The 26662-nt window shown below is 36.2% G+C and overlaps 1 protein-coding gene across 5 annotated transcripts in view; it reads right to left on the bottom strand.

Annotated features, from left to right (window-relative positions):
* The window catches only part of ARHGEF9 (Cdc42 guanine nucleotide exchange factor 9), a 185155-nt gene that overhangs the window by 6011 nt on the left and 152482 nt on the right, over window positions 1-26662 (bottom strand). For all 5 annotated transcript variants that reach the window (XM_019715751.2, XM_019715753.2, XM_074323195.1 and 2 more), the window contains exons 8-9: window positions 16694-16937; window positions 10173-10241 (exon numbers count right to left, since the gene is read on the bottom strand). In XM_019715751.2, the coding sequence (XP_019571310.1) occupies window positions 10173-10241; window positions 16694-16937 (313 nt within the window). The remainder of the gene's footprint in view (window positions 1-10172; window positions 10242-16693; window positions 16938-26662) is intronic.

Genomic DNA, 26662 nt, shown 5'->3' with positions numbered 1-26662 from the left:
GATACCATTCGTAGTTATTACAATATTGACTGTATTCCCCATGCTATACTCTATATCCTCATGACTACTTTGTAACGACCCATTTGTACCTCTTAATGCCCCTCCCCTTTCACCCATCCCCCCAACTCCTCTCCCACTCTGGTAATCATCAAAATGCTTTCTGTATCTATGAGATTGTTTCTGTTTTAATTGTTCATTTATCCTGTTCTCTAGATTCCACATATAAATCATATAACATTTGTATTTCACTTCTGACATACTCCACTCAGCACAATACCCTCTAGATCCATCCAAATTGCAGCAGATAGCAAGATTTCATTCTTTTTTATGGCTGAATAATAGTCCATAATATATATATATATATATATATATATATATATATATATATATATATATATATATATATATATATATATATCCTTGTCTTTATCCATTCATCCATTGATGGACACTCGGGTTGACTCCCTATCTTGGCTATTGTAAATAATGCTGCAATGAACATATGGATGCATGTGTCCCTTCAAAGTATGTTTTGGGTTTCTTTGGATAAATATACTTTGAATTTTAATTCCTTATCAGATATATGCTTTGAAAATATTTCTCCTATCCCGTGGGCTGTCTTTTCATTGTGTTGTTTCTTTTGCTGTAGTTTGATGTAGTCCCACTTGTTTATTTTTGTTTCTGTTGCTTGTGCTTTTGATGTCATATTCAAAAACTTGTTGCCAAGACTAATGTCAAGGACTATTTTCCTTATGTCTAGGAATTTTACAGTATTGGGTTTACAATTAAGTCTTTAATCCATTTTGAATTTTTGTGAATGGTGTAAGATAGAGGTCCAATACTTTTTTTTTGCATGTGACTATTCAATTTTACCAATACCATTTATAGAAGAGACTATCCTTTCCGTACTGAGTATTCTTGGTGTCCTGACAAATATTAGTTGACTATAAGTGTGGGTTTATAATTCTGTTCCATTGTTCTATATGTTTGTTGTTATGCCAGTACCATACTGTTTGATTATCATAGCTTTGTAATATAGTTTGAAATTGGAAAGCATGATGCTCCCAGCTTTGTTCTTCTTTCTCAGGATTGCTTTGGTTATTTGGAGTCTTTTGTGGTTACATACGAATTTTAAGATAGTTTTATCTACTTCTGTAAAAAATGCCATGGAATTTAAGAGGAATTTCATTGAATCTACAGATGGATTTGGGTAGTAAGGACATTTTCACAATATTAATGCTTATGATCCATGAACATTAAATATCTTTCCATTTATTTGTGTCTTCATCAATTTCTTTCATAAACATCTAATAGTTTTCATTGTACAGGTCTTTAACCTCCTTGGTTAAATTTATTTCCCAGTATTTAATTCTATTTTGTGCTATTGCAAATGGGATTTTCTCCATTTCTCTTTGGATGTTCATCGTTAGTGAAATCCATCTGATTTTTGTACATTGATTTTCTGTCCTGAAACATTACTGATTTCCTGTCTTATTCTAATGTTCTAACATTATCAATTCTTGAGAAAGTCTTTAGAGTTCTCACTACATAAAAATCATGCCATTTATAAACAGAGGTAATTTTACTTCTTTCTGACTTTTATTTTTCTTGCCTTATTGCTCTGGCTAGGACTTCTAGCACTATGTTGAATAGAAGTGGTGAGAGTTGGCACCCTTGTCTTGTTCCTGATCTTAGTGGAAAACCTTTCAACCTCTCACCATTGAATATTATTAGTGTTGGACCTGTCATATAAGGCATTGATAATACTGAGGTCCGTTCCTTGTAAACCCAATTTATTGAGAGTTTTTGTCATGAAAGGATGTTGATTTTTGTTAAATGGTTTTCCTGCATATACTAAGATGATCATGTGATTTTCATCCTTCATTTTTCAATGTGGTATATTACATTTGTTGATTTACACATGTTGAAACACCCTTGCACCCTAAAGATGAATCCCGCCTGAAAATGGTATACGATCCTTTTAATGTGCTGTTAAATTTAGTTTGCTAGTATTTTTTTTTAATTTTTTTTTATTAAATTTATTGGGGTGACAATTGTTAGTAAAAGTACATAGATTTCAGGTGTACAATTCTGTATTACATCATCTATAAATCCCATTGTGTGTTCATCACCCAGAGTCAGTTCTCCTTCCATCAAAGTTTGCTAGTATTTTTTGAGAATTTTTGCTTCTATATTTATCATGGTTATTGGCCTGTATTATCTTGTAGTGTCTCTATTTTCTTAGAGAAAATGTCTATCCAGGTCCTTTGTCCATTTTCCAAAAGGACTATTTGTGTATTTTTGTTTCTTTTAATTTTTTTGCTATTGAATAGTATGAGTTCCTATATATTTTGAATATTAATCCCTTATCAGATAGGTAGCTTGCAAATATTTTCTCCTATTTCATAGGTTCACTTTTCATTTTGTTGACTTTTGTTGTGCAGAAGCTTTCTAGTTTGATATAGTCCCACTTGTTTATTTTTTGCTTTTGTTGCTTTTGCCTTATATGTCACATCCAAAAATTCATTACCAAGCCCCATGTCAACAAGCGTTTCTCCTATGTTTTCTTAGAGCAATTGGGTGGTTTCAGGTCTTATATTGAAGTCTTTAATCCATTTTGTGTTAATTCTTGTGAGTGGTGTAAGATAGGGGTCTACTTTCATTCGTTTGCATGCGAATATCCAGTTTTTCCAGAACCACTTTGAACAGATTGTCCTTCCCATTGAGTATTCTTGGCTCCCTTGTCAAATATTAGTTGACTGTATATACATGAGTTTATTGCTGGGATCTAGATTCTCCTCCATTGGTCTATGTAACTATTTTTCCCAGTAGCATACTGTTTGAATACGAAGGCATTGTAATATAATTTGAAGTCAGGAAGTACGATGCTTCCAGCTTTGTTCTTTCTCAGGATTGCTTTGGCTATTCAAAATCTTTTATGTTTCCACAGTAACTTCAGGATTTTTTTTTCTATTTCTGTTAAAAATGCCATTGGAAACTTGATTAGGAATGAATTGAATCTATACATGGATTGGGGCATTGTGGACAATTTAACAATATTAATTCTTCCAATCCAGGAAAGCTTTCATTGTGTGTCTTCTTCAATTTATTTCATAAATGTCTTAGAGTTTTCAGTATACATGTATATCTTTCACCTCCTTGGTTAAATATATTCCTAAGAATTTTATCATTTTTCATACTATTATAGGTGGACTGTTTTATTTGTTTTTCAGAAAATTCATTGTTGGTGTATAAAAATGGTACTCAGTTTTGTAGGTTGTAATGCATCCTGCAACCTTATTGAATTCATTGATTAGATCTAACAATATTTTTGGTGGTGTCTTTAGGATTTTCTATATATAAAATCTTGCCATAGGCAAAAAGAATCAATTTCACTTCCGCCTTTCCGAGGTGTGACAATTAAGTTTGTGAACTAGCCACCAGGCATTTACATTGGAAGCACTGTACAAATAGTTCAGTGAGGTTTCCAAACATATTTATATTTTGGATATTAGCCCCTCATTAGAGGCATTGTTTCCAAAAGTCTTCCCCCATTCGGTCAGTTGCCTCTTTATTTTGTCAATGGCTTCTTTTGCTGTGCAGAAGCTTTTTAGTTTGATATACTTCCATTGATTTATTTTAGCTTTCACTTCCCTTCCCTTTGAGGTCAAATTTGTAAAATGCTCTTTGAGCCCAACATCCACAAGTTTAGTACCTATGTTTTCTTCTATGCAGTTTATTGTTTCAGGTTTTATGTTTAGGTCTTTGATCCATTTTGAGTTAATTTTGGTACAAGGTGACAGATAGCAGTCTAGTTCATTGTTTTACCCATGGCTTTCCAATTCTCTCAGCACCATATATTGAAGAGGCTGTCCTTTCTCAATTCAATGTTTTCGGCTTCTTTGTCAAAAATTATCTGTCCATATTTATGTGGGTTTATTTCTGGGTTCTCAATTCTATTCCATTGGTCTGTGTGTCTGTTTTTCTGCCAGTACCATACTGTTTTGATTATTGTTGCCCTGTAGTACAAGCTGAAGTCAGGGAGTGTGATACCTCCAGCATTGTTCTTTTTTCTTAGGATTGCTTTGGCTATTCGGGGTCTTTTGTGGTTCCATACAAATCTGATGATTTTTTGTTCTATTTCTTTAAAAAATGCCATTGGGATTTTGATGGGGATTGCATTAAATCTGTAAATTGCTTTGGGTAATATGGCCATTTTAACCATGTTGATTCTTCCAATCCATGAACACGAATGTCTTTCCATTTCTTTGTGTCTTCTTCAATTTCTTTTAAAAATGTCTTATACTTTTCAGTATATATGCCTTTCACATCCTTGGTTAAGTTTATTCTTAGGTATTTTATTCTTTTTGTCGGAATTGCAAAAGAAATTGTTATTTTTATCTCTTTTTTTGAGGTTTCATTGTTAGTATATAGGAATGCAATGGACTTTTGTACATTGATTTTGTAGCCGGCAACTTTACTGTATTTGTTTATTGTTTCTAATAGCTTTTTGGTGGAGTCTTTAGGGTTTTCTATATATAGCATCATGTCATCTGCAAAAAATGTCAATTTAACTTCTTCATTCCCAATTTGGATGCCTTTTATTTCTTTCTCTTGCCTGGTTGCTCTGGCTAGGACTTCCAATACTATGTTGAAAAGCAGAGGTGATATGGGACAGCCCTGTCGTGTTCCTGAACGTAGAGCGAAGGGCTCAGTTTTTCACCATTAATTACCTTAGCTGAGGGTTTGTAATATATGGCCTTTTTTATGTTAAGGTATTTTCCTTCTATGCCCATTTTATTAAGTGTTTTAATCGTAAATAGATGTTGTATCTTGTCAAAGGCTTATTCTACATCTATTGATATCATCATATGATTTTTGTCCTTTATTTTGTTTATGTGGTGTGTCACATTGATGGATTTGCATATGTTAAACCATCCTTGTGCCCCTGGGATGAACCCCATCTAGTCATGATGTATAATTTTTTAATGCATCATTGCATTCGATTTGCTAGAATTTTGTTTAGGATTTTTGCATCTGTATTCATCAGAGATATTGGTCTGTAATTTTCTTTTTTGTGTTATCCTTACCAGGTTTTGGTATTAGGGTAATATTGGCCTCATAAAATGAATTAGAGAGTATTGTCTCTTCTTCAGTTTTTTGAAGAAGTTTGAGTAAGACAGGCATTATATCCTCTTTGAATATTTGGTAGAATTTACTAGAAGCCATCTGGTCCCAGACTTCTACTTTTGGGAAGATTTCAGATGATTGACTCAATTTTATTGCTGTTGATCAGTCTATTTAGATTTTCCAATTCTTTGTGATTCAGTCCAGGAAGGCTATGTTTCTAAGAACTAGCCCATTTTTTCTAGGTTATTGAATTTGGTTGCATATTGTCCTTCATATTATTCTTGGATGATCCTTTGTGTTCTTGTGGCATCCGTGGTAACTTCCCCTCTTTCATTTCTGAATTTGTTTATTTGTGTCTTTTCTCTTTTTATCTTAGTGAGTCTAGCCAAGGGTTTGTCAATTTTATTAATCTTTTCAAAGAACCAGCTCTTTGTTGCATTAATTTTTCTATTGTCTTTTTGTTCTCTATTTCATTTAGTTCTGCTCTGATTTTTATTATTTCCTTCCCTCTGCTGACTTTGGGTTTCATTTGTTCCTATTTTTTCTAGTTCTTTAAGCTGTAACGTGAGGTTATTTAACTGGGATTTTTCTTCTTTCTTGAGATAGGCCTGTAATTATATGAATTTCCCTCTTAAAACTACCTTTGCTCCATCTCAAAAATTTGTAGGATGTATGTTCATTCTCATTTGTTTCTATGTATCTTTTGATCTCTCCTCTTATTTCTTCTTTGACCCAGTTGTTCTTTAAAAGTATGTTTCTTAATCTCCACATATTTGTGGTTTTTCCTGCTTTCTTCTTGCAGTTGATACCCAATTAAAATCCTAGTCATCAGAGAATGTGCTTGGGATGATTTGAATCTTCTTCAATTTGCTGAGGCTAGTTTTAAGTCCCAACATATGGTCTATCCTTGAGAATGTTCCATATACAATAGAAAAGAATGTATAGGCAGATGTTATAGGATGAAGTGCTCTATACATGTCAATTATGTCCATTTCATCTAATGTGTCATTTAGGGCTGCTATTTCATTATTTATTTTCTGTTTTAATGATCTATCCATAGCTGTCAATGATGTGTTTAGGTTCCCTACTATAATTGTGTTTTTGTCAGTTTCTCCCTTTAGTTCTGTTACTATTTGCTTATATTTCGGTGCTCCCTGATTGGGGGCATAAATATTGAAGATTGTTATGTCTTCTTGTTGTAAAGTCTCCTTTATCATAATGAGATGTCCATCATTATCTCTTGTTGCCATTTTTATCCTGAACTCTGTTTCATCTGATAGCAGTATGGGTACACCTGATTTTCTCTGAATACTTTTTTCTTGGAGTGTCAGTTTCCACCCTTTGACTTTGAATATATGTTTGTTCTTGTAGCTGAGATGTGTCTCTTGGAGGCAGCATATGGTTGGGCTTAGTTTTTTGATCCAATCTACTACTCTGTGCCTTTTTATTGATGAGTTCAGTCCATTTACATTTAGGGTGATTATTGATATATGAGAAATTCCAATCATTCTAGCTCTGGTTTTCTGGTAGGATGGTGTCTCCATTGTTTCTTTGCCTTTTTGTCGCTGTTTATTATTTCAGCATGGTGGTATTCCATCATATTTCCCTCTGTTTCTTCTTTTTTATGTTATATATTCAGTTCTGGATTTTTTGAGGGGTTACCATTAAGTTTATGTAAAAGAAAGTTTCATATTTAGAGTATTCCATTTACTTTAGTATGCTTATTTTCTCCATTCCTTTGTGACAGTTCAGACCTTTACTTTCTACCATTTTATGTTTTTGTTTTCACAAATTATCCTTATTTATACTGTGAGTTGATTTCTGTGTGACAGCAGCAAGTTGTCTTTTTCCTCTATTTTTTTTAAGTGTTTTTTCTTTCCTTCTTTAGCCTGTATGTTATGTTTAAGTGTATAGTGTCCTATTTGGTGTAGGGGTTGCCATTTCCTGCTTCTGTCTGTTCATAATACTACTCATGGTTTTGTATTCTTTTGCTTTTTTGTTTCAGGTCGAATAGCCTCCTTCAGTATTTCTTGTAGTGCAGGTCGTGTGCTAGAATATTCCCTCAGCTTCTGTATCTCTGGAAAGGTCTTTATTCTTCCTTCATATATAAAGGATATCTTTGCTGAATTTATTATTCTCCGCTCATAATTTTTCTCTTTCAGTACTTTGGATATTTGATTCCACTCCCTTTTGGCTGGTAGAGTTTCTGCTGAATAATCTGATGATGATCTATTGAGCTTTCCTTTGTAGGTTACAGTCTTCTTTTCCTTGCTTGCCTTGAGGTTTCTTTCTTTGTAGTTAATTTTTTGACAGCTTCAATACAATGTGCCTTGGAGAAGGCTTGTTGGGATTGCAGTAATTAGGTGTTCTATTTGTTTCTTCAATTCAAGGATCCAGTTCTTGCCACAAATTTGGGAAGTTCTCGTTGACTATTTGTTTGAATATACTCTCTGTTCCCTTCTCCCTTTCTTCTTCTTCTGCTATGCCCATAATTTTTATATTGCTCTTTCTGATGGAGTCAAAAAGTTCTTGTAGAGTTCTTTCACATCTTTTAACTCTCAAGTCTCTCTCTTCTTCCATCCGTGTCATTTCCAGATATCTGTCTTCAGTGTCACTGATTCTTTCCTCCATCTGGTCAACTCTACTACCTAGGCTGGCTATTTCGTTCTTTATTTCTTTTATTGAGTTCTTAACCTCCAGAAATTCTATTTGGTTTTTTTTAAATTTCAGTCTCTTTAGTAAAATATTCATTTTGTTCTTTGATTGTTTTTCGGAGTTCATTAAACTGCCTGTGGGTGTTTTCTTGCATCTCGTTGAGTTTTTTCAGGACTGCAATCTTGAATTCTCTGTCATTTAAGTCACATATTTCCATGTCTTTAAGTTCATTTTCTGGAGACTTTTCATTTTCTTTCTGAGCTGCCTTGTTACCTTGGTTATTCATGGCAATTAATGAATTATTATTTCCAGGCATCTACAGGACTGGGTTCTGCAACAGGTTGATAGGAAGAGGTTATTCTTTTGTTTTCCAGTAGGTGTTGGTAGAATGTTTTATTTTCTCTCTGACTGCAGCCTTTCATTCTCTCTCATGCTGTAGTGTTACATTTTCTCTACACTGTTCTGGCTTCTCACACAATGAGGGGATTCCCTGGAATGCGAACTTCTCCTCTGTGAGCAGGTTGCCTGGGTCACAGGGCATCGCTTCCATGGGGGGATGTGGACAGCTTCTGAAGTTCCAAAGCTCTTCCTGCACCAGTTTGAGAGCCTATGCGTTTCAGCGGCTCTGTTTACTCCTCCGGGGATCCATCCAGATAGGTGAGGACAGGGGCAGGGTGGATTGTGAGAGGTGGTCTAGAGCAACGGCAGCAACCACCAGCACAGCCAGTGCTGCACCCAAGTCTCCCTCCCCTTCACCGGAACTAGTTGGGCTGTGAGTGTGGGCAGTGCAGTAGCAAGCTGCAGTTCTCAGAACTGCAAATATTCTGTTCTTTTGATCTGACACTGCTACTGTTCTGCTTCTAGCCTTGGGAGGGTCGAGGTGGGGAGATCTTTGGAGGGTGAGAGGGGTCGGCTAGGCTCCACGGCTATGCCTTATGTTCCTTGCTTGGCAGTGAGGTCTTAAACTGCTGTTTTCACCCTTCTTCCCTCAGTCTTTGCTCCGAGGTCTCTGCTGTGAGCGCTGGGTTTAGCTGTGTTATATGCTGATCCCTCAGGTGGGACTGTGGGCCATAAGCAAAGCACTAGCAGTCCAAATTCTTCCCTTTCCTTTGACTGCAATAGCTCCGTAATACAGGGAGCTAGAAGCTCTGAGCTCCAGTCTGCATCCTGTGCCCACGCAGCCTGCATCTCCACACTTCCCCCTTCCCTCTCCCCTGCTCACCCTATTTGCCCACCTTTAGATGATTTCAGTTGTGCGTCTCTTAGTCTTACCTGTGTGCTGTGCAGGGAGTCCTTTGTGGAATTATAGCTGTTCAATTTGTTGCAAATTCCAGGGGAAATTTCAAGAGGCTCACTTCACGCCACCATTTTTATGATGTAATCCTCCAGATTTTTTTATTTCTTTATGATTCTGTTTTGGTACACTGTATGTTTCTTGGAATTTATGCATTTCTTCTATGTTATCCAATTTGATGTGTATAATTGTTCTTAATATTATAATTATTTTTATTTCTGTGATATCATTTCTAATATCTTCTTTAATTTCTCATGTTTTTTGTTTGTTTGTTTGTTTTTGAGTCTTTCTTTCTTAATCCAGCTAAAGGTTTGTCAGTCTTGTTTATCTTTTCAAAAAGCTGGCTCTTAATTTCATTGACATTTTCTAATTTTTTTGTTCTCTGTTTTGTTTACTTCTACTCTGATTGTTATTTCCTCTTTTTCTGCTAAATTTGAGCTTATTCTTTTTTCTTTTTTCTTGAGGTGTAGAGTTAGGTTGATTATTTGAAATTGTTTCTTTTTCAGTGTAGGTATTTATAGCTATAAACTTTCCTGCTAAAACGGCGTTTGCTGCATCCCATAACTTTTGGTATATTGTGTTTACATTTTCATTCATCTCATGATAATTTTTTGTTCACCTTTTGATTTCTTCTTTGACCCATTGGGTCATTTCTGAAGGACAACTTTCCTGGGTACAGTATTCCTCGTTGGCAGTTTTGTCTTTCACACTTTGAATATGTCATTTCACTCTCCTGGTCTGCTAGGTTCCTGCTGAGAAATCTGCTCATAGCCTTATGTGGGTTCCCTTGTATGTAAGGATTTTTGTCTCACTAATCTTAACCTTCTTCAGAGATTCTATCTTTCCCTGCACCAATGAGCTATCTTTGGACATAACTACCTTACACTATTCATTCCTAAGCTTTAAACTATTAAGGCCATTTGCCACCTGTCATCAGAGACACCTGAGACCCAGACACTCCCCATTACCTCAAGAGAACTTCAGCAGGGCAATAAGCCTACAAATATGCAAGCACATAGCCTATGGCTTCCCAGTCTCATAAAGAGAGTGAGTGGGGCTGGGGGTAGCTAGTGGTGATTAAAGGCAGCTTTACCTTTTTGTTTAGAGACTTTTCTCACAGTCATTGCAGCCTGCCTCTTCTGGTTTTCAGAAATTTCAAATCCTATAAACATAAAAACACATGATTTTGTTAAGATAAACATAGACCTTTATTAAATGTATACATTAGTACAATATTTCTGGAAGAGTAATTTTGGCAACACATATCCAAAGTCTTGAAAACTGAAAAAGAAATGCAGCAAGAAGCTTGGACAAAGATTTAGCTACAAAGATGCATTTCACAGTACAGAGGGTCAAAGAAAAGTGAGAACATGATTTAAGAGGCTCTTAAATGGAGAATGGTTGAATAAAGAATGGTGTAAAGTGGAAAAATATTTCTCAATCAAAAGAAGAAATCCAAAGAAAAGTAAATAATGAGTAAAAAGATAAGCGATTACAACAGGAAATATTTACAGAGATAATAGAAGTCTCAGAAGGAAGGAAAAAATCAAATGGCAAAAAGTAATTAATGAAATAACAGAAACATCAGTGTGATTTTTTGCCCATTTTTAATTGAGTTACTTGATTTCTTGCTATTGAGTTGTAGGAGGTCCTTATATATTTTGGAAATTAACCTCTTATCAGGTATATGGTTTGAAATAGTTTCTCCCATTCCACAGGTTGCATTTCTGTCCTTTTGATTATTTCCTTTGCTGTGTAGAAGTATTTTAGTTTTATATAGTCCCACTTGTCTATTTTTGCTTTGTTCCAATATTTCTGGTATCATATTCAAGAAATCCTGGCCAAGACCAATGTCAAAAAGCCTTTACCCTATATTTTCTACTAGGACATTTATAGTTTCAGGTCATATATTTAAGTCTTCAATCCATCGAGTTGATTTTCACATATGTTGTAAGGTAGGAGTCTAATTTCATTCTTTTCTGTGTTAACATCCAATTTTCCCAGCACCATTTTTTGAAGAAACCATCTTTTCTTAATTGTGTATTCTTGGCACCCGTGTTGAAGACATGTTGACTGCATATATGTGGGTTTATTTCTGGGCTCTTCATTCTATTCTCCTGGTTTACATATCTGTCTTTATGCCAGTACCATACTCTTTTAATTATTGTAGCTTTGTAAAATATTTTGAATCAGGAAGTGTGATGCTTCCAGCTTTATTCTTCTCTCTTGGATATCTTTAGCTATTATGGGTCCTTTGTTGTTTTACATGAATTTTAGGATTGTCTTTTCTATCTCCATTAAAGAATGTCATTGGAGTTTTAATAGGTTCGCACTGAATCTGTAAATTGCTTTGGGTAGAATGGACATTTTAACAATATTAAGCCTTCCAATCTATGAACACAGAATGTCTTTCTATTTATTTTGTCTTCTTTAATTTCTTTCAACAATGTTTTGCAGTTTTCAGTGTATAAGCCTTTCACCTCCTTGGTTAATTTATTCCTGAGTGTTGTATTCCTTTTTATGTGATTGTAAATGGGATTGTTTACTAATCTCCTTTTCAGATAGTTTGTTGTTAGTGTATAGAAACACAACTGACTTTTATATGTTGATTTTGCATCCTGCAACTTTGCTAACTTCATTTATTACTTGTAAGAGCTTTTTGTGGAGTCTTTACAGTTTTCTATATATAAGATGATATCCTCTTCAAAAAGAATAATTTTACTTCTTTCTTTCTGATTTGGATGTCTTTTATTTGGTTCCTTGCCTAATTTCTCTGCCTAGTACGCCCACTACTATGTTCAATAGAAGTGGTAAAAGTAGGCATCATTATCTTCTTCCTACTCTTAAAGAAAAAGCTTCCAGTTTTTCCCCCTTTGAATATGATATTAGCTATGGGCCTTCATATATAGCTTTTATTGTGTTGAGGTAAATTCCTTCTAAACCTACTTTGCTGTGAGTTTTTATCATGAAAGGGTGATGAGTTTTTGTCAAATGCTTTTTCGGCATCTATAGAGATGATTGTGTGATTTTCAGCCTTCATTTTGTTAATGTGGTGTATCACACTAGTTGATTTGCATACATTGAAGCATCCTTGCATCCCAGGGATAAATCCCACTTGGTCATGGTGTATGATCCTTTTTTGCTGCTGAAATCTGTTTTCTACTGGTTTACTGAGCATTTTTCCATTATGTTCATTAGGGATATTAGCCTGTAGTTTTCTTTCCTTGTAGTGGAAGACTTAATATTATTAAAATGTCCATTCTACCCAAAGCAACCTATAGATTCAATGTAATCCTATTAAAACTCCAATGGCATTTTTATAGAAACGGAAATCCCAACCCTAAAATTCAGAAGGAACCACGAAAGGCCCATAACAGCTAAAGCAATCTTGAGCAAAAAGAACAAAGCTGGAGGCATCACACTTCTTGATTCAAAACATTCAAAGCTACAGTAATTCAAACAGTATGAGACTGGCATAAAGACAGATGTACAGACCAAAAGAATTGGACAGAGAGCCCAGAAATAAACTCACACATATACAGTTAAACAAGAGTGCCAAGAATACACAATTAGGAAAGGAGTTTTCTCAACAAATGGTGCTGGAAAAATTGGATATCCACATGCAAAAGAATGAAATTGACCTCCTCCCACTTTATACCATACATGAAAATCAATTCAAAGTGGACTGAAGACTTAAATGTATGACCTGAAACTGTAAAAGTCGTAGAAGAAAACACATGGGAAAAGCTTCTTGACATTGGTCATGGTAGTGATTTCTTCAATCTGACACCAAAAGCACAGACAACAAAGCAAAGCAGACAAGTGGGACTACATCAAATTTAAATGCTTCTGCACACAAAAAAGAAAGAAACAGAATGAATTGGCCACCTATGGAATTGGAGAAAATATATTTGCAAACCATATATCTGATAATGAGCTAATTTCCACATATAAGGAACTTCTATGTGGAACACTCAACAGCAAAACAAAACAGACAAACAACCAACAACAACAAATAAAAAAGGGGTGGCAAATGACTTGCATAGGCACATCTTCAAAGAAGACAAACACATGGCCAATAAGTATGTAAAGATTCTCAACATCGTTAATGATTAGGGAAATGCAAATCTAAACCACAAGAAGATACCACCTCCCTCTTGTTTGGATAGCTATTATCAAAGAACAAAAAATAATAAGTATTGGCAAGGATGTGGAGAAACTGGAACCATAGTATACTTGGGAATTAAAATGATGCAGTCACTATTGAAAACAGTATGGAGGGTCCTCATAAAATTACAAAAAAATACCTCTGGGTATATATCCAAAATAACTGAAATCAGGATCTAGAAGAGATATCTGTACTCTCATGTTGATTGCAGTATTATTCCGAATAGCCAAGACGTAAAAACAATCTAAATGTTCATCAACAGATGAGTGGATTAAAAATGTGGTATATACATACAATGGAATATTACTCAGGCCTAAAAAGGAAGGGAATTCTGCCATATGTGACAACATGGGTGAATCTGAAGAACATTATGTTAAGTGAAATATGGCAGTCACAGAAGGACAAATATGGCAAGATTCTGCTTGTATGAGTTATCTAAACTAAATATGAGGTCAAGCTCAGCGATACACAGAGCAGAATGGTGATTCCCAGGCTGGAGAGAGAGGAAAATGGGGAGTTGCTGTTCAATAAGTATAAAGTCCATTTATACAAGACATGAATGAGTTCTAGAGATTTGCTGTACAACATTGATCCTATCATTTATGCTATTATATTGTGCACTTAAAATTGGTTTAGAGCATAGAGCTCATAGTAATTCTTTTTACCACTTAAAAAACAAGTAGGGCTGAGATCTCCCCCCAAGAGAGAAGAAACTCTACCTCATAGTTTCAGCCCATGTACGTGGAGTTTCATCCTTCTCATGGTCTTCCTGCCTGTAGATGACAGCTTTGGCCTATGCCCATGAGTTCAAGCCTGCCCATGTCTGCCATTCCTGACTGCCTGCCTTACAATTTTGGAGTTGCTTTGCCAGGCTTCATGATCACATAAGTCAATTCCTTGTAATACATCTCTTAATAGTGATACATCTCCTATTGGTTATGCTTCTCTAGTTGAACCCTGACTGATAGAAAGAGTTATAATTCAATTTTATATTGTTCACCTAGGGAATATAGTCAATAATATTGTAATAAATATGTATGGTGCCAGATTGGTACTAGACTTATCGGGGGGATCACTTCGTAAGTTATATAAATGTCTAACTACTATCCTGTAAAACTGAAACTAATATAACATTGAATGTCAACTGTAATTGAAAAATAAAAAAGCAAGTTACAAAGTAATATGTATAATGCTGTAAACAAACGTTTACAGTCTGATGTGTGTATATACATTTATATGAGCATAAGTATGTAAAAAGGCACACCAAGTTAATACTGATTATCTCACATAGCACAGGAATGACAGAGAAGGAAAAAGACTGCTAAACTTTATTACGTTTTCATATGTTTCAATGGTTATTATGACCATGTATTTATTTTATAATTAAAAAGTAGAAATAAAATACAAAAAATTATCTTAAATCCATATGATAACCATAAAATGATTAAAATGTTAAATTATTTAGGGAAATGCTAATGATGTCATTTTAAGTGAAAAATAAGGATATAAAATCGTATCTATCCATCATGGAGAGACAGGGGTTGGGGGGAGACCAAAAGATTCAAACCCCCTGGTTTTTTATTTATTATGGAAACAAAAGATAGGGAAAATATATTAAAATATTTATAAAATTTAGCTTTGGGTGATATATTAATGTATGATTTTAATTTTTTTCTTATATTTTTTAACCTACAAATGAAAGCCTACAATGAAAGTGATTACTTTTATAATCAGAAAAATAAAATAAAAAACTTATTTTTTTAAAGATGAACATAGGCCTGTCAGGAAATAACTTCTGGACTTCTGGAAGCTTTTCCATTAGAAGCAGATTTTCAAAGTTTCATGTTATCAGGGCATTGTGTTTGAGATATCATGTTGTAACTAGAGGGAATGGTAGGGAATCTTCTAGTTGATCTAAAGGCTTTAGAAAGCACACTAAGACAATTCCTTTAATAGCTCTAACAACCTAGGCAGTGTCACAGGCTGCTACAGCCTACTATTAAGAGAAGCAGCCAGTAGTATCCCTGTACCACTGTACATCATATGCCAATTCAGTGCCCATATGCTTAAAGCAATTTGACTACAATGTGAATTATCAATGTGCGTTCTACCCCAAACCTGAGGAGACCAGGTTTAGACTAAGCAGTGTCTTTCTGATTATCCTTCCTTGCCTCTGGACCATTTCAAACCCCAACACTGAAAAATAGGAGAATCCATTTGTACCAGGACTCAGTGGGTAGTGCCATTTTTCTAGAGGCAGTTTTTATCAACTTGAGCATACAGATATTTTAAGGTCAAGTCTAATCCCATGAGGAGCAAGGCAAAAACGGAAACTGTTTCCTCAGGTAACTACAAAACTTGGCTGTTTGTATTTTTATACCAGAAGCAAAGGACAATGGGCAAGAGACCTGACAGCACTTTGTAAAGCACAAAGCTACATCCAATGGCACCTAAATCCCACAGTTGGGGAAGCAGCATAAAAAATATCTCTACCAGCTATATCCTCTCTAGAAAAGGGAACCTCATTCAAGCCAAAGAGTATGGTTTAGTGTGAATGGAAAGTGGTTATGGTTTTGGACCCTGATATATTTTCTATAATCTACTTAAAATACTTTCATTCAGAAAGTGTGATATACACATATACATTCATTTTAATCTATACTCTAGGAGTATTTAATTAACATTTGAAGTGCCCTAATCAGGAATATACACTCAACAGGTGATTTGTTAACATATTAAACACCCAGAAATCTTTACTCTAGAGGTCATTGCTACCAACAATTCAGTCATCTTAACGCATGAGGCCTAATTAGCCTAACGCAAGTTAAAAATGAACTTTCATTGGTAAAATGAATGTTATTCAAAATGTGCACTGGCCACAAATGTCTTACAGCCACCTTAGCCCTCCCAAAAACTGGGTTTAAGAATCCAGTGAGTCCTATGGCCTATATCCTTCAGAAGGAAGCCTAAAACTTGACATTGAAAACAGATGCTATGTCTTGAAACTCAACAGAAGATTCTGTCACCAAATTCTGACTAAAAAGTTAGCTAAATCCTGTAGCTATAATATTACCAAATCTGCCTTGACTAACCTTTTCACAGAAGATGTTGGCATATATCTAAGTACAGCTGGGACTGCACTGAGATCACAGAATCGGTTGTATGACTGCTTTTGTGTTTGCATGCTAATAAATGTTCATATGTTTGAGGGAATCGAACCTGAGGTTTATTTTCAGTGTAATAGTCTTGTCTAATAATGAGACTGTATGGGGAGGCCAACCTATAACTGTCACTTAACCCTGACTAATGGAAACTACTGGTATCTACCATAAAGAACCTAATAATAGGGAACCAAGAAAGTAAATTGAAATCTCCCTTCCACCTCTAAAAAAATGAAAACTAATTCAAATCCTCTATATTCTTCTTTCTCCTCTCAGGTCACTTACCAATTTTTTCATCTTCCTGTACCATTTTCCTCTCTTCTCTGAAAGCCCTGAGCCAGCGTATCTTCTCCTCTAGCTTCTTGGCAAAGAACAGATGTACCTCCTCAGTCTCCTTGTTGTGAAGCTTAAAGGCATTCTTCATGCTGACATTAAAGTCATCATCTCTGCCATCTTCAATGTCAACTACCTCATATTTATCCATGTCAATGCGGCCTTTGTAATATAGGATGTCTCTCCGAATGAGGTCCTAGGTAGGAAGGAAAAGAAGGCTTTTTATTAAAGGTTTGTGGAGAGTTGGTACCAGAACAGTTGGCACATGGGCACAGGAGGACACTAACACTTAACACTACCACTGTTTTGGAATATCAATGGGAATTGGTTTGGTGTAAATTGGGGCAGGTTAGCTTAGCAGTATGACAGTGACAGGTTGGTTAACTAGATGCTCTTAGAGAAAGCCTCTGTCATACACCAGAAGCTCTGTCTCAGACCCCAACATCGTTCCTTCTATGTGGTTGCAAGATTGCTGATGGAAAACAGGAAGTAGTAAACCACACAAGCACTGCTAGAAAAGGTTTTTCTTATTCCAAAATATTTGCAAACCTTCCAGACATATCATATGAGCTGGCTTGATTACCTAAAGACACTGAGGAATTCCAGCAGGCCAGTGCATATCAGAGGCAGGATGAACAGTAAGAATAGCTAAGTGGACACAGGCTGTTGGCCAGGAAGGATTACCTGGGGAGGGTGAAACACTTAAGTCTCTGGGGATTTTTTGGATCAGGCTTAGTCTAGCAGGAGAAACGGGGGTAAAAGTGAACAAAGAGTTTCATATATCAACATGGATGAACTCACAAATCTTATTGTGAGAGAAAATAAAAGTTGTAGATGGATACAAAGAGTATATTGACTATCTGTTGTTATCATTGTTGTTTTGCTCCTGGTTGCATAGAATTGGATTAATCTCAGTCCATGAAACACTCATCATCAGTCCATGCATGGTGCTCTTATTTCTCTACTGATTTACTTACTTACTTTTAATAATGTATTAAGTTTTGGTGAACCCACCACCCAATCCAAAAGCTACGATGCCAAAGCGATCTCGATCTTAAATCCAATGATTATCATTCCCCTGGTTTCCTTTCTGTATAGTTTTATCTCATCTATATCTAGTCCACTTATATAAGGTTTAAAAACATACAAAGCATTGCCACAGAATGTTTAGGTATACATACACAGGTACGAAAACGATAAAAATAATATATGACAATGATGCATGTCAAATTCAAGAGAGTACAGAGAAGAACATGGGGAGAGGCAGGGAAGGAAGAGAAGAAGCAGAGAGTGAGAGGAGGAAGATTATTTGTAAAGTAATTACCAGGGGTGCCAAAAAAATGTATGTAAGTGGACACTTTGGTTAACGTTGCTCAAGCAGTAGTTCGCTGTAATCAGAAGTGTCTGCATGCTGATGGTAAAGAGTTTGAGCACCTCTTGTAATTGCAGAAGTCAAATGTGACTTGTATTCATCTTTTGTTATGGGTATATATTAAGTATTACAACTTTAATACAGTTTTCCTTTCTTAAAATGTATATACATTTTTTTCTGGACTTCTTAAAATAAGTCCATGGGTGCTCATTACATTATTTTTATATCTTTTTGAATGTCAAATATTTCATAAGTTAAAAAAAGAAAAACTGAGGGATAGATGAAATGACCACTGGGCCTATGGAATGTAAGGTCTGATAAGTATTTCTCAGAGTGGCCTTTCAGCCCCTCCTCCTCTCAGTACTGCCCTAAACTTCCCCTAAGAGAACACCTAACATAGGGGCATGTGAGGCTGAGTCTGGCCAAAGAGGGCCCCAGTGAGCCCTGTCATAACAGATGTCCTCTATTGGGAGTAGCAGGAGCCCTTTCTGGCCAACTGTCCCTTCTCTCTGCTTGTATTTGGCCTTTTAGACAATCTGATACAGTCAGAAATGCTCATTAAATTTTACTAATATTATATGATTTGGTTAAACTATTCCCATTATCTCAAATTGCCTGACACACCTTAATTCTCAGCTACAGGCTACCTGCAAAGGATTTGCCTTTTGCCACCCACATTCCCAATCCTAACTCTTCACACTGTGTGGTAAACTGGGCTTTTCAGTGGTGCTGGGGAAGGCTGCACTTAAGGATTTGTCAATCTTGCAGCTTCAGGCTGGAAAATACAGATGTTGTTGAGTTGCTTTGCAAAAAATAACTACCGTGTTTCTCTGAAAATAAAACCTAGCCGGATCATCAGCTCTAATGCATCTTTCGGAGCAAAAATTAATATAAGACCCAGTCTTACATTATATTATATAAGACCCGGTATTAACACTTTATATTGCATTACATTACATTACATTATATCAGACCCAGTCTTATATTATATTAAAATAAGACTGGGTCTTATATTAATTTTTGCTCCAAAAGACGCATTAGAGCTGATGGTCTGGCTAGGTCTTATTTTCAGGGAAACATGGTATTACATTGTTCTTTTTCCTCTCATAATGATCATGCACATAAATAGGCTGTGAGTACAGATAGGATCTGATCTGATGGGTGCTCCTGGCACCAAGTTCACAGGAGAGGAAGAGGTCAGCTATACAGAGTGGGCCAGTGTTGCTTCAAGCCTATTGTGGAGCCAGGGTTCCTTTTACCATGCTCAAAATCGACAGGCTCATTTCTGGCCAAAAGAACAGGGTGGCTCCTATGCACGGACTTCCACATCTTCAGAACACTTTGAGAGGCATGTGCACAAAAAGTGGGTCCTGATGGCTAATCTAACTACAAAAGCAGGACAAGCTGAGGAGAATGGATCAATGTAGTCTAGGTTGATCTCGTAAAAGCTTGAAACCTGCCTTACAATACATAATACAATTAATTACACATAGACCTAGGAATCCAGGTCTGGACCACACAGCTAATAGGTGGGTGCCCACCAGGCTAGAACACAGGCAGCCTCAACCTCCCTATATTCCTACTTTCAGCCTCCAGCTTCCTTTCCCTCTGAGTTGGAATTTCATAATCATTGTTATCCTTCAAAATCTTTGCTGGTTTCCAAAAATGGAAAGGATGTACACGATCTTGGAGCTAAATTAAAAGTGTCAACTGAATCTCCTATTGTTTCTTTGGGTATTTAAGGATACCAAGCAACTAGACAGAATTCTAGCTCTGTAGCAGGGGAAGAGGGTGAGAGATGTGTCATTAAAATTCTCCCTTTTCCTGCTCTTTCTGCCTCCCCAGAGGGTTGAATATGAGTTTCTAGGCACCAGATTAGCTATAGAGTCAAGTGTAAGGATGTGATAGGAATGATTAAGAATGACCCACTGTTCAGAAAATCCACTCAGAAAGGGTAGCTAAGGCCACAAAGTAGCATGGAACAGTGGAAAGAGTGAAGAATCCAAAGCCCTGAGTTTGAGTCCTAGCTGCTTAACCTACTAGCTCTGTGGTCTTGGGCAAGCCACTTAATCTCTCCGAGCCTTAATTTCCTCATCTGTGAAATTAGGAGAGTCATCCTTACCTTGCAAAATGATTGTAAAGCTCAAATCTAAACATGCAATCACCATGCCATGAGGCCATTATTCTCTGATAAATATGGTGCTGAGCTTTCTTGCTCCCAGAACAATATTTTGTAGTGCTTTAAAACACCTTTTGATGAATTTAAAAATCTCACTGCTTCTTTCAAAGTAAGTTAAATATTGTGCCTGAAAATAAATCAAAGCAACGGTAACCCTGAATATTTAAAAATTTACATAGCTACCCCACTATCTCTGGAAATCCCATACACCTTTCAGTATAGATCTATACTTAGGCTTGCATCATTATCTCCTCCCTGCCTCAGCGATGCCTCCTATTCCAATACTTCTAGCTTTCAAGGTCAAATTCACACATTCTTCCTCCCCAAAGAAGCCTTCCCTGACTGCACCCTCTGGCTCTTCATTGTGGTTTCCCTTTTCTGAATGCTAGCACCGACTATACACCCTTATATAACTGACACTCAGCCACCACACTGCTGAGCTGCATTAGTTCTGTTCCACAGCTTTTAGTGCCATTTACTCTGCGCCAGTACCTTCTTTGGTCTGCCTCACTCAGGGATTGTCCAGGGAAGGACAGCAGACAAAGCCTCAGAAGTTTCTCTGCTCAGCTTCTGCCCGTGGCAAGGAATCAAAGCTTTCTGAGCCCTGGTTGCCTGTGGTCCTATTGGGACCAGGCTGCCCACATGCCACTTGTTAATGGTGGACTGAATGCTTTCATAGGAACATGGTAAATAGGTGTTCACCACAGATGCTATCTAGGTCACTATAAGTTCCCTGCCTTATTGGAGTTGTCTCTGATAGTATGCCAACCTTCCTCCTTTTCCCTTCCACTCGTCCAAAATGAAGGATATGAAGGGAGTTAGTGCTTCTCCAGGAGGGCCCTGTTGGTCTGCAGACAAGCATCCTGGCCCTAGCCATGACTCCAGTAAGAAGCTGACCTGTCCATAACATTACATACTTGGGAGCTGTTTGAATTTGGCCTCACTGGGTTTTCATGGGGTTTAGTGAGACACTGTAGGACATTTTGTACAAATGACAGATGCTGCAATACGGGAATGCAACTGGGAATGTTCAGAATTGCAGTCTGCCTCACTTGCTTGTCATTAAGGTCCTCCCTACCTTTTAAGATGGGGCCCTATTACCTTCTAGCCTGGGTCACCCTGGTTTTCTCTCTAGATCTTGGGGAAGGCACATGAGGCTGGGAATGGATTTATCTTTCTCATTATTGTATTCCAGTATCTAGAGAACATACTAACAAAATAATAACAACTATGCAACAGTGAATACTTGACCAGCATAAATTATGTGCCAGACACTATTCTAAATATTTCGCATTTTCCCCCAGCTTTCGTGAGGTATAATTGACAAAGATTGCATATATTTAAGGTGTACAACATGATGTTTTGATTTACAAATATATTGTGAAATGGTTACCACTTCAAGCTAATTAACATATTAATCACATCACATAGTTACCTTTTCTGTGATGAGAAAATGTAAAATCTACTCTTAGCAAATTTCAAGTATAAAACACAGTATTGCTAACTACAGTCATCATACTGTACATTAGCTCTCTAGAATTTATTCATCCTGTATAACTAAAGGCTTTTACCATCTGACAAACATTGTCATAATTCCTCCTCCCCCACCAGCTCCTGGCAACCACCATTCTACTCTCTGTCTTTATGTATTCAACTGTTTTAGATTCCACATATAAGCGAGATCTTACTGTATTTGATTTCCTCTGTCTTATTTTATTTATCATAATGACCTAAAGGTTCATCCATGTTGCTGCAACTAGCACGAGTTCCTTCTTTTTTTTTTTTTTTTTAAGTTTATTGGAGTGAAAATTGTGAGTTAAATTACATGGATTTCAGGTGTATGTTTCTGTATTACATCATCTATAAATCCCATTGTGTGTTCACCACCCAGAGTCAGTTCTCCTTCCATCACCATATATTTGATCCCCTTTACCATCATCTCCCACCCCCTTCCCCCCTTACCCTCTGGTAACCACTAAACTATAGTCTGTGTCTATGAGTTTTTGTTTCTCATTTGTTTGTCTTATTATTTTGTTGTTTTTGGTTTATATACCACATATCAGTGAAATCATATGGTTCTCAGCTTTTTCTGTCTGACTTATTTCGCTTTGCATTATACTCTCAAGATCCATCCATGTTGTCACAAATGGTCCTATTTCATCTTTTCTTACAACCGAATAGTATTCCATTGTGAATATATACCAAAACTTCTTTATCTATTTATATATTGAAAGACATTTTGGTTGTTTCCATGTCTTGGCCACTGTAAATAAAGCTGCAATGAACACTGGAGCACACGTGTCTTTATGTATAAATGTTTTCAGATTTTTTGGGTAGATACCCAGGAGAGGGATTGCTGGGTCATATGGTAATTCTATTCGTAATTTTTTGAGGAACCTCCACACTGCCTTCCATAACGGCTGCACCAGTCTGCATTCCCACCAACAGTGTATGAGGGTTCCTTTTTCTCCACAGCCTCTCCAACACTTGTTACTATTTGTCTTGTTGATGATAGCCATTCTGACTGGGGTGAGGTGATATCTCATTGTGGTTTTTATTTGCATTTCTCTGATGATTAGTGATGTTGAGCATTTTTTCATATGTCTATTTGCCATTTGTATGTCCTCTTTGGAGAAATGTCTCTTCAGGTCCTCTGCCCATTTTTCAATTGGGTTGTTTGTTTTTTGTTGTTGAGTTTCATGAGTTCCTTGTATACTTTGGATATTAGCCCTATATCGGAGGCACTGTTTGCAAAAATCTTCTCCCATTCAGTTGGTTGCCTCTTTATTTATTCAATGGTTTCTTTTGCTGTGCAGAGGATTTTAAGTTTCATATAGTCCCATTTATTTATTTTAGCTTTTACTTCCCTTGCCTTTGGAGTCAAATTCATAAAATGCTCTTTGAACCCAAGGTCCATAAGTTTAGTACCTATGTTTTCTTCTAGGCAGTTTATTGTTTCAGGTCTTATGCTTAAGTCTTTGACCCATTTGGAATTAATTTTGGTACATGGAGACAGACAGCAGTCCAGTTTCATTCTTTTGCACATGGCTATCCAATTCTCCCAGCACCATTTATTGAAGAGGCTGTCTTTTCTCCATTGTATGTTTTTTGTGTGTTTGTCAAAAATTATCTGTCATATTTATGTGGTTTTATTTCTGGGTTCTCAATTCTATTCCATTGGTCTATGTGTCTGTTTTTCTGCCAATGCTATACTGTTTCAATTATTGTAGACCTGCAGTACAAGCTAAAGTCAGGGAGTGTGATACTTCCAGTATAGTTATTTTTTCTTAAAATTGCTTTGGCTATTTTGGGACTTTTGTGGTTCCAAATAAATCTGATGATTTTTTGTTCTGCTTCTTTAAAAAATGCCATTGGGATTTTAATGGGGATTGCATTAAATCTGTATATTGCTTTGGGTAATATGGCCATTTTAACTATGTTGATTCTTCCAATCTATGAGCACGGAATGTCTTTCCATTTCTTTGTGTCTTCTTCCATTTCTTTCAAAAATGTCTTATAGCTCTCAGCATATAGGTCCTTCACGGATAAGTTTATTCCTAGGTATTTTATTCTTTTTCTGCAATTGCAAAAGGAATTGTTTTTTGTATTTCTTTTTCTGAGATTTCATTGTTAGTATATAGGAATGCAATGGACTTTTGTACGTTGATTTTGTAGCCGGCAACTTTACTGTATTTGTTGATTGTTTCTAATAGCTTTTTGGTGGAGTCTTTAGGGTTTTCTATATATAGCATCATGTCATCTGCAAAGAGTGATAATTTAACTTCTTCATTCCCAATTTGGATGCCTTTTATTTCTTTCTCTTGCCTGATTGCTCTGGCAAGGACTTCCAACACTATGTTGAAAAGCAGAGGTGATAGGGGACAGCCCTGTCGTGTTCCTGAACGTAGAGCAAAGGGCTTCAGTTTTTCACCATTAATTATGAGATTAGCTGAGGGCTTGTCATATATGGCCTTTATTATGTTAAGGTATTTTCCTTCTATACCTATTTTATTAAGTGTTTTAATCATAAATGGATGTTGTATCTTGTCAAATGCTTTTTCTGCATCAATTGATATAATCATATGATTTTTGTCCTTTATTTTGTTTATGTGATGTATCACATTGATGGATTTGTGGATGTTGAACCATCCTTGTGCCCAGGATGAACCCCACTTGGTCGTGATGAATAATCTTTTAATGCATTGTTGTATTCGATTTGCTAGAATTTTGTTTAGGATTTTTGCATCTGTATTCATCAGAGATATTGGTCTGTAGTTTTCTTTTTTGTGTTGTCCTTACCAGGTTTTGGTATCAGGGTAATGTTGGCCTCATAAAATGAGTTAGGGAGTACTGTCTCTTCTTCAATTTTTTTGGAAGAGTTTGAGAAAGATTGGTATTAGATCCTCTTTGAAGGTTTGGTAGAATTCACTAGTGAAGCCATCTGGTCCCGGACTTTTGCTTTTGGGAAGGTTTTGGATGACTGATTCAATTTCATTACTGGTGATCGGTCTGTTTAGATTTTCCAGTTCTTCATGGTTCAGCCTAGGAAGGCTATATGTTTCTAAGAACTTGTCCATTTCTTCTAGGTTATTGAATTTGGTGGCATATAGTCCTTCATAGTATTCTTGGATGATCCTTTGTATTTCTGTGGTGTCCGTGATAACTTCCCCTTTTTCATTTCTGATTTTGTTAATTAATGTCTTCTCTTTTATCTTAGTGAGTCTAGCCAAGGGTTTGTCAATTTTGTTAATCTTTTCAAAGAACCAGCTCTTTGTCACATTAATTTTTTCTATTGTCTTTTTGTTCTCTATTTCATTTAGTTCTGCTCTGATTTTTGTTATTTCCTTTCTTCTGCTGACCTTGGGTTTCATTTGTTCTTCTTTTTCTAGTTCTTTAAGGTGTAACATGAGGTTATTTATTTGGGAGTTTTCTTGTTTCTTGAGATAGGCCTGTAATGAGAGAAATATCCCTCTTAAAACTGCTTTTGCTTCATCCCAAAAATTTTGGTAGGATGTATTTTCATTGTCATTTGTTTCTATGTATCTTTGATCTCTCCTCTAACTTCTTCTTTGACTCTGTCGTTCTTTAAAAGTATGTTGTTTAATCTCCATGAATTTGTGTTTTTTCCCGCTCGTTTTTTGCAGTTGATATCCAATTTCAAAGTCTTGTGGATCAGAGAATATGCTTGGTATGATTTCAATCTTCTTAAATTTGCTCAGGCAGATTTTATGTCCCAATATATGGTCTATCCTTGAGAATGTTCCATGTACACTAGAAAAGAATGTATAGTCTGATGTTTTAGGATGAAGTGCTCTATATATGTCAATTATGTCCATTTCATCTAATGTGTCATTTAGGGCTGCTATTTCATTATTTATTTTCTGTTTGGATGATCTATCCATAGCTGTCAATGATGTATTTAAGTCCCCTAGTATAATTGTGTTTTGGTCAATTTCTCCCTTTAGTTCTGTTAGTAGTTGCTTGGTATATTTCGGTGCTCCCTGATTGGGGGCATAAATATTGATGACTGTTATGTCTTCTTGTTGTATAGTCCCTTTACCATTATGAAATGTCCATCTTTGTCTCTTGTTATCTTTTTCACCCTGAAGTCTGTTTCATCTGATATCATTATGGCTACACCTGATTTTCTCTGGGTACCATTTGCTTGGAGTGTCAATTTCCACCCTTTCACTTTGAGTCTATGCTTGTCCTTGTAGCTGAGATGTGTCTCTTGGAGACAGCATATGGTTGGGTTTAGTTTTATGATCCAATCTGCTACTCTGTGCCTTTTTATTGGTGAGTTCAGTCCATTTACATTTAGGGTGATTATTGATATGTGAGGATTTCCTGTCATTCTATCTTTAGTTTTCTGGTAAGGCTGTGTCTCCATTGTTTCTTTGCCTTTTGTTGTTGTCTATTATTTCTGTGTGGTGGTATTCTATGATGTTTCCTTCTGTTTCTTCTTTTATTACAGTATATATTTCAGTTCTGGATTTTTTTTTTGAGTGGTTACCCTTAAGTTTATGTAAAAGAAAGTTTGATATTTAGAGTATTCCATTTTCTTCAGCACGCTTACTTTCTCCATTCCCATATTCCGGTTCAGGCCTTTACTCTCTCCCTTTTTATGTTTTGGTTGCCACAAATTGTCCCTGTTGATGGTGGTCGAATAGCCTCCTTTAGTATTTCTTGTAGTGCAGGTCGTGTATTAGAAAATTCCCTCAGCTTCTGTATGTCTGGAAAGGTCTTTATTCCTCCTTCATATCTAAAGGATATCTTTGCTGGATATATTATTCTTGGCTCATAATTTCTCTCTTTCAATAGTTTGAATATTTGGTTCCACTCCCTCCTGGCTTGTAGAGTTTCTGCTGAA

Source organism: Rhinolophus sinicus, chromosome X, assembly GCF_036562045.2.
Source record: "Rhinolophus sinicus isolate RSC01 chromosome X, ASM3656204v1, whole genome shotgun sequence".
Taxonomy (NCBI): domain Eukaryota; kingdom Metazoa; phylum Chordata; class Mammalia; order Chiroptera; family Rhinolophidae; genus Rhinolophus; species Rhinolophus sinicus.
Note: the sequence above shows the minus strand (reverse complement) of the source record. Positions and strands in the feature narration are given on the sequence as shown.